We start from the raw sequence: 9,186 nt of genomic DNA on the forward strand, positions 1-9,186 counted from the left end.
AGACATTTCATATATATACATATATATACTAACTAAGCTCATGTGCATGTAGAAAAATTATTTGTGTACTTAAGGGAGTGAATAGCATACAAAACAGTAATGAAATACTTCAAAGATTGCCTTTGTGGAAACCACAAATACTTCTGTATTTATATGGAAAACCTTAAATGAGAGTGTTTGCACTCAAATTATTTAGAATTCAGAGTGACTTTTTATTTGACTTATTTATTTTGTAATTATTTCTTTTCTTTTTAAAGGGGAAATGATGAAAATGAAAATGAAAAACATAACACATGTTTCACAATTTTATCTTCTGAGAGTATCTGATGATCCAGAACTGCAGCCTATTCTATGTGGGTTGTTCCTATCCATGTACCTGATATCAGTGCTTGGGAACCTGCTCATCATCCTGACTGTCAGCTCATTCTCCCACCTCCATAATCCTATGTACTTCTTCCTCTCCATTCTGTCATTGGTTGACATTGGCTTCATTTCTACAACAGTTCCAAACATGGTTACAGAGCTTCAAACCCATAATACAGCCATATCCTATGTGGGCTGCCTGACTCAGATGTCACTTTTTATCATATTTGCATGTATGGATAGTATGCTTCTTGCCGTGATGGCATATGACAGGTTTGTGGCCATCTGTCATCCCCTGCATTATGCAATAATTATGAACCCTTGCCGCTGTGGCACGTTAGTTTTAATATCCCTTTTAGCTAGTCTTCTTGAATCCCTGCTTCACAATTTGGTTGCCTTACAACTTAAGTGTTTCAAAGATGTGGCAATTGCTAACTTCTTCTGTCACCCTTCTCAACTTCTAAATTTAGGCTGCAACAACACGTTTAATAATAACATACTCATGTATGCTATTGGTGTCATACTTGGTGTTTTTCCCTTATCGGGGATCCTTATCTCGTACTTTAAGATCATTTCTTCGATTCTGAGTATCACCTCTTCAAGTGGGAGGTATAAAGCTTTCTCTACCTGTGGGTCTCACCTGGCAGTGGTATGTTTATTTTATGGAACAGGGCTTGGAGAGTATTTTGGCTCACTTTTGTCTCATTCTTCTGGAAACAATATGGTGGCCTCATTAATGTACACTACGGTCAACCCCATGCTAAATCCTTTCATCTACAGTCTGAGGAATCAGGACATTAGTAATTCCCTGAAAAGGCTCCACTTTTGTACTGTTTAATCACAGATCCAGTGTATTCAACTTGATACATTGGAAGAAAATTTTAAAACCAAATTACCTAGAATTATGTGTAATGCCTCATTGGTTTCATGATCTTTCTAAACCTTGAGGAATCAAATTTATTTTTATTCATCCACAACAAAATTGTGCTTTACAAGAGGGACAACAGAAGAATTTGTTTATCTACTTACTTAATTTTTTGAGGCCAGGTTTTTCTCTGTATAAGACAGGCTGAACTGGAACTTGTGTATCTACCTCTGGCTCTTGAGTACTACAATTAAGGTGTGTGCCAAAACACCCAACTGAATTTAATTGTTTTCAAATTTCCAAAATATTCAGTTTCAAATGTAAACTAAATTTATGGGTTAAAGGATAGTGAAGGTTGCTAAAATTTATGAATGTGACTATACTAAAACCAAGAAAATCGTCACAGCCACTTGTTTTTCCTGCAAACAAATTACACTATAAAATCGGTTGAAACTGAAAAGAAAATAAAAAGAAATTAACATAATTTATATAATTATAATATTAAGTTTACCACTGAGTAGAGAAAAGATCCCACCACTTTTGTGGACATTTGTTTATCCATCCCATCCTCCTCCAATTCTTTCATATGGTCCTTCTCTTCTTTCACATCTTTTTTTCTGTCTCCTCTCCTCAGTCAACTGTGAATTCCATTGACTATTTCTAAGTACTGTACAATATTATACATAGTAATCATCCTGTGTCTCCAACACCAAAGTTGGACTCAGCAAATTATATTAGGCTCCATTCCAAGGGCTCCACTTTTTTTAGGATGCTCCTATCTTCTCCTGTCAGTCACAAAGAAGGAGCCTTTGAGAGCTTGGTCAGCATATTTCGGTATATGTGCACTTGAACTTTATACCTTAATCTTTAGACTTGAGAGATGCAATAAGAATCACTCAGTACCCAGGGAGGTAAGAATAAAAAATGTCACAAACATAGTTTCTTCATCATCAAGACTAACACCAAGCACTAGAGAGGATAGGCTTAATATATATGGAATTTAAGGTATGGGACTTGTTAACTTTTAGGTAGTAGTTGATGTGGACATCCTAGGAATCATATTCAAAACATAATCTCATCTATTGCTTAGTATATGTCTATATACATCTCATATATGGAAACAGAAAGTGTCTCATGATAAGCTCATTCCTTAAAAGTATAAAATAATTTTAGTGTGATTATAAAAATGAGGATGATTATAAAACAGTACTTAACAACATAAAAATATGAAGTATGCTGCTGATTTCCACACCTGAATCATTATCTATCTATCTATCTATCTATCTATCTATCTATCTATCTATCAATCATGAAGTTTTCTAATTGTCTTCCCTGTTTTATATGTATCATGTCAGGTTTGTTTCATATAAAAGAACTGAAACTTTGTGTAAATTATTATAGTCCTTAGGTCAGAAAATCTGCAATCATGTTTGCATCTGGGCATCTCTTTATAGATCATAGGCTGTGCATCAGAGATTGAAGTATATTTTTTCTGAAGCTTTTTTATTATATATTTTATGTATTTACATTTCAAATGTTATCCCCTTTTCCCACTCTCCCATCCTTCTCCTCCCCTTCTTGCTTCTGTGAATATGCCCCCACTTCTACCCACTCTAAGCGCAACACCCTGGAATTCCCCTATAATAGGGAAATGAGCCTTCACAGAACCAAGGACTTCTCCTCCTATCAATAACAGACAATGCCATCCTCTGCTACATATGCAGATAGAGCCATGCATGACTCCATGTGTACTCTTTGATTGGTGATTTAGTCCCCAGAAGTTCTGGAGGGCCTCCTTGGCTGATATTGTTAATCATCCTGTGGGGTTGCAAACCCCTTCAGCTCCTTCAATCCTTTCTCTAACTCCTCCATTGAGTATCCCATGCTCCGTCTGATAGTTTGCTGAAAGCATCATCATCTATATCAATAAAGCTCTGGAAAAGCCTCTCAGAAGATATCCATATCAGGTTCCTGTCAGCAAGCCCTTCTTAGCATCAACAATAGTGACTGGGTTTGGTGGCTGCATATGGGATGGATCCCAAGGTGGAGCAGTTTCTGGATGATCTTTCCTTCAGTCCCTGATCTACTATTTATCCTTGTATTTCTTCCTGTGCTATTCTGTTCCCCCCTTCTAAGAAGGACTTAAGCATCCCAATTTTTTATGCTCTGTAAATTGTTTCCTGAGTATTCCAAGCTTTTGGGCTAATAGCCACTTATCAGTGAGTACATACTATATATGTTGTTTTCTGACTGGGTTGCCTTACATAGGAATAATATTTTTTGCCTCCATCCATTTGCCAATGAGTTTCATGAAGTCACTGCTTTGATAGGTGAGTAGTGCTCCATTGTGTGTAAATGTACCATATTTTCTGTATCCATTCCTCTTTTGAAGGACATGTGGGTTCTTTCCAGCTTCCATCTATTATAAATAATGCTGCTATGAACTTAGTGGACCATGTGTCCTTCTTATATATTGGAGCAGCATCTTTTGGGTGTATGCCAAGAACTGGGATAGCTGTGGTATAGTTCAGGTGGTAGATAATCAATAATCTGAGGAACCGCCAGGCTGATTTCAAGAGTGATTGTACCAGTTTGCAATTCCACCAGCAATGTAAGAGTATTCCTCTTTCTCCACATCCTCACAGGCATCTGCTGTCACCTTACATTTTTATCTTAGCCATTCTGAGTGGTGTGTGGTGGAATCTCATGGTTGTTTTGATTTGCATTTCCGTGATGACTAAGGATATTGAACATTTCTTCAGGTCCTTCATGTCCATTGTTTAGTTGAGAATTCTTTGTTTAGATCTGAACCCAATTTTTAATAGGATTATTTGGTACTCTGGAGTCTACCTTCTTGAGTTTTTTGTATATATTAGATATTAGCCCTCTGTCAGATGTAGGATTGGTAAAGATCTTTCCCAAGTCTGTGAGTCATCATTGTGTCCTATTGACAGTATCCTTTGCATTACAGAAGCTTTGCAATTTTACGAGGTCCTGTTTGTCCATTCTTGAGCTTAGAACATAAGCTACTGGTGGTCTGTTCAAGAAAATTTCCCCCGTTCCTATGTGTTTGATGCTTTTCCTCACTTTCTCTTCTATTAGTTTCAGTGTATCTGGTTTCATGTGGAGGTTCTTGATCCACTTGGACTTGAGCTTTGTACAAGGAGATAAGAATGGGTCAATTTGCATTCTTCTATATGCTGACCTCCAGTTGAATCAGCAAAATTTGTTGAAAATGCTGTCTTTTTCCATTGGATGGTTTTAGCTTATTTGTCAAAGATCAAGTGACCATAGGTGAATTCTATTGCATTGAACTACCTGCCTGTCTCTGTACCAATACCATGCAGTTTTTTATCAGGATTGCTCTGTAATATAGCTTGAGGACAGGGGTAGTGATTTCCCCATAAGGTCTTTTCTTGTTGATAATATTTTTGCTATCCTGGGTGTTTTTTTATTCCAAAATGTATTTGCAAATTTTTCTTTCTAACTCGATGAAGAACTGAGTTGGAATTTTGATTACATTGAATCTGTAGATTACTTTCAGCAAGATGGCCATATTTATTATATTAATCCTTCCAATCCTTGAGCATGGGGTATCCTTCCATTTTCTGAGATCCTTGATTTCTTTGTTTTGAGAGTATTTTTTATATTGAGATCAACCTGTATGAATTTTCTTATTCGTGACTGTAATATGAGAATTCTCCCTTATTTGTGCACTTTCATATCAGTTTGTTTTGTTTTGTTCTGTTTTGTTTTTGTCACACAGAACATCACTGGCAGAAATTTGCTTCTTGGGTAATAAAGAAAGTAACTAAGATCATTGTAAGATAAGAAAGGGCCTAGCAAGAGTGGTGCGATAAGGAAAAATACTATTGATGTAGGCCTTCACCTTTTTAGCTAACCTAATCATATAAAGTAATAAAGTTAAATGTTAAATGTTGTGTCCGCAACATGTAAATTATTTTAGAAATTTTTAAAGTAGAAAAAATATTTAACACATTCAGAAGGCAACTGTTTTAAATGGAACCAAATATAAAAATATGAAAAATATTCTGCATATAATTCATAAAACTGTATGGATATGGTACAAATAAACATGTATAGAATCACTTCAAACACTTGAAATATTTTCAAACACTAAAATATTTTTATTTATTAAAATTACTGATGTGGACTTAATAATAATGGCACATTTCTGGAATTATAGAAAATATTAATTTGTGAACTGGTTAGTTTTATGTCAACGTGACACAAGCTAGAATTATCTGAAAAGGGGTACCTTAATTTAGAAAAATATATTTGTAAGATCTGGCTGTAGGGCATTTTAATAATTAGTGAATGATACAAGTGATGCCATGCCTGGGCTGATGATCCCAATCTCTATTATTATATAGGCAAAGAAATCTGTGGGGAGTACACCCCTAAGCAACATCTCTTTAGGTCATCAGCATCAGCTTCTAACCCCAGGTTCCTACTCTGTTTGAGTTCCTATCCAACTTCCTTTGATGATGAATACTGCTATGGAAGTATAAGCCAAATAACCCCGCCACTTGCTTTTACTCATGGTGTCACATCACAACAGTAGTAACACTAAGAAAATGTGTTTCTTAACAAAACACTTCATAAATTTGAAGTTTACAAAACACATTTAGAGGAACTACATAATAATATTCCACAAAAAGACAGTCATTGACTGACTTTAGAAATATTTTCCAAAAATTGAAATTTAACTAGTTACTTTATCCCTTTCAAGTATGTAAATATATTATGTGGATTAATTTAATATTGAAATATAACTTAATAATTATAGAGTAAATATTCCTTTCCCTAGACATGATAATAAAATAATTATAAGCTTTCTAGATCCTTGAATTTATTGACATATGAAAAGGAACAGACACATTCCTGTACCCTAACAACATACAGTACTGATAGATAAAATGCACTCAGAACTTTTGCCTCCATTTTAAAATTTTGCTGTATCTCTAGCACTGAAGTAGACAGGTAAAATATCCACAGATCTCTCAGTTCTAATATTTCTTGAATCCATGTCTATGCTATCTAAGGCGACCCGCCTACTTTGTGGGATGCCTAGGTAACGCGATCTGCCCGACCCCTAATAAAAAAAAAGAAAAAGAAAGAAAAGAAACTGGACAGAGTGTAAATTTGAATACTACAAATATCTGTGGACATGTGATTATGAGCCCTGCTTTAAATGCAAGCATGTTCCCATTTCTGACATTCATTTACAGAAGTGGTACAATGGGTTAGAATTCATCTCTGTTCAAATGAAAATGAACACACATCAAAACCTATGCTTGAATGCATTTCTGAGGAAAAAGTTTAAACTTACAACTCAAAGTATTACAAATCTAATCTATAACAAGTTAATAAATTACTAATTCACTGAAGCCTGAGCAAATAAAAAGAAACCAAACCAAAACTAATGGACAAAAACAAATAGTAAGGCCAGTGAAGAAATCAATGAAACAGAAACAAAGAAAAATAAAATGCTTAAAATGAAGAGGTGATAATTTTTTAAAATTTTTTATTATATATTTCTTTACTTACATTTGAAAGGTTATTCCCCATCCCGGTTTCCTGTCCATAAGCTCCCATTCCCTCCCCTCCCCATCCCCATACAGGCATTCCCCCTATACATCCCCCTTATTGCCCTCCCCTATATTCCCCTGCACTGGGGGTTCAACCTTGGGAAGACCAAGGGCTTTCCCTTTCACTGGTGCCCCAACAAGGCTATTCTCTGCAACATGTTCAGTTGGAGTCCTGAGCCATGTATAGTCTTTTGGTAGTGGTTTAGTCCCTGGAAGCTCTGGTTGGTTGGCATTGTTGTTTTTATGGGGTTGCAAGATCCTTCAATTCTTTCAATACTTCCTCTAATTCCCCCCAAAGGGATCCTATTCTCAGTTTGGTGGTTTGCTGCTAGCATTGACTTCTGTATTGGACATGCTTTGGATGTGTCTCTCAGGAGAGAGCTATATCCAGCCACATTCCACATGCATCTTTAAGCTTCATCAATTTTATCTAGTTTTGGTGGCTGTATATGTATATACGTATATGTATATGTATATGTTTGTGTGTGTGTGTGCGTGTGTGTGTATGTGTGTGTGTGTGTGTGTGTGTGTGTGTGTGTGTGTGTGTGTGCCACATGGGTGTCAGGCTCTCAATGACCATTCCTTGAGTCGCTGATCTAAACTTTGCTTTCATATCCCCTCCTATGAATATTTCCCCCTTTTAAGGAGTGGGAACATTTGCATTTTATTCATCCTTCTTCTTGAGCTTCCTGTGGACTGCAGATTGCATCTTGGGTAATTCAAACTTTTTGACTAATATCCACTTATCAATGAGTGCATAGCAAGTGTGTTTTTCTGTAATTGAGTATCCTCACTCAGAATGATATTTTCTAGTTCATTCCATTTGCCTATGAATTTCATGTAGTCATTGTTTTTGACAGCTGATTAGTACTCCATGTGTAGATGTACATTTTTTAATCCATTCCAGAAGTGCCCAGTCCCAGAGGAATTTTGCTTTTGTGAGTCCTGAGTCCTCCAGGCAGGTCACTTGGAGCAGAAAAGCTGGTCTTGCCTCTGGTCTCAAGCCTGGATACGCTTCTCAGTGCCGGGTGTCAGCTCTCCGTGAGGGCAGCAACCAGGAGGGCCTTCCAGATAGGATCTTCTATATGTGTCTATTTGCTTCATTTACTGCCATTGATTTTATTTTTTATTTAGATTTTTTAATCTACATTTTTAATTGTTTATTTATTTTTGCACTCCAGATTTTATTCCCTTCCTGGTCCTACTTCCAAATGTTCCACATCCCATACCTCCTCCTTCTCCCCGCACCCTATCCCCACATCTCCATGAGGATGTCCCCACCCCACCCACCCCAACAGACCTTTAAACTTCCTGGAACCTTCAGTCTCTAGAGGGCTAGGTGCATCTTCTCTGATTGATTCCAGACCATGGAGTCCTCTACTGTATATGGGTTGGGGGCCTCATCTCAGCTGGTGTATGCAGCCTGGTTGGTGATCCAGTGTCTGAGATATCTCAGGAGTCCAGGTAAAGTGAGACTGCTGATCCTCCTACAGGGTTGCACTCCTCTTCAACTTCCTCCAGCTTTTTCCTAATTCAACCAGAGGGGTCAGAAGCTTCTATCCATTGTTTGGATACACATATCTGCATCTGGCTCTTTCAGCTGTTTGTTGGGTCTTTTGGAGAGAGTCATGATAGGTTCCTTTTTGTGAGTGCCCCATAGCCTTAGTAATGGTATCACATCTGAGGCATCCCCTTGACCTGAATCCCACTTTGAACCTGTCATTAGACCTTCTTTTCCTCATGTTCGTCTCCATTTCCATCTCTGCATTTCTTTTAGACAGGAAGAATTACAGGTCAGTGTCTTGACTGTGGAATAGCAACCCCATCCCTCACTTGATGCCCTGGTTTTCTGTTGAAGGTGGGCTCTTTAAGTTCCCTCTCCCCACTGTAGGGCATTTTATCTAGGGTCCCCTTCTTTGGGTCCTGAGAGTCTCTCACTTTCCAGGTCTCTGGTACATTCTGAAGGGTCTTCCCAACTTCCTTCCGACTGTGGTCATCTGTTTCCATTCTTTCTGCTGGACATCAGAACTTCAGTCTTTCCCCCACCCAACACCAGATCATGCTCCCTTCCCCCAACCTCCATCCCCTTTCCCTCCCCTGTCCCTCCTTATATCCCCCCTTTTTGTTGCTTTCTTCTCCTTCCCAAGTGGGATTGAGGCCTCCTTACTTGGGACCTTCAGCTTGATGATCTTTGTGATTTCTGTGGACTATATCTTGGGTATTCAGTACATTTTTGGCAAATATACACTTATTAGTGAGAACCATACCATGCATGTCCTTTTGGGTCTGAGTTACCTCACTCAGGATGACATTTTTAGTTCCATCCATTTGCCTGCAAAATTCAGG

At 37.6% G+C, this 9,186-nt stretch overlaps 1 protein-coding gene across 1 annotated transcript; it reads left to right on the forward strand.

Moving 5' to 3' along the window:
• The first annotated feature begins 271 nt into the window (after positions 1 to 271).
• On the forward strand, positions 272 to 1,201 carry Or7e174 (olfactory receptor family 7 subfamily E member 174). Its single transcript, NM_001000864.1, has one exon. It carries the CDS (start codon positions 272 to 274, stop codon positions 1,199 to 1,201), a length of 930 nt encoding a protein of 309 aa, NP_001000864.1.
• The last annotated feature ends 7,985 nt before the right edge of the window (positions 1,202 to 9,186 follow it).

This window comes from Rattus norvegicus, chromosome 8 (assembly GCF_036323735.1).
Source record: "Rattus norvegicus strain BN/NHsdMcwi chromosome 8, GRCr8, whole genome shotgun sequence".
NCBI classification, from domain to species: Eukaryota; Metazoa; Chordata; class Mammalia; order Rodentia; family Muridae; genus Rattus; species Rattus norvegicus.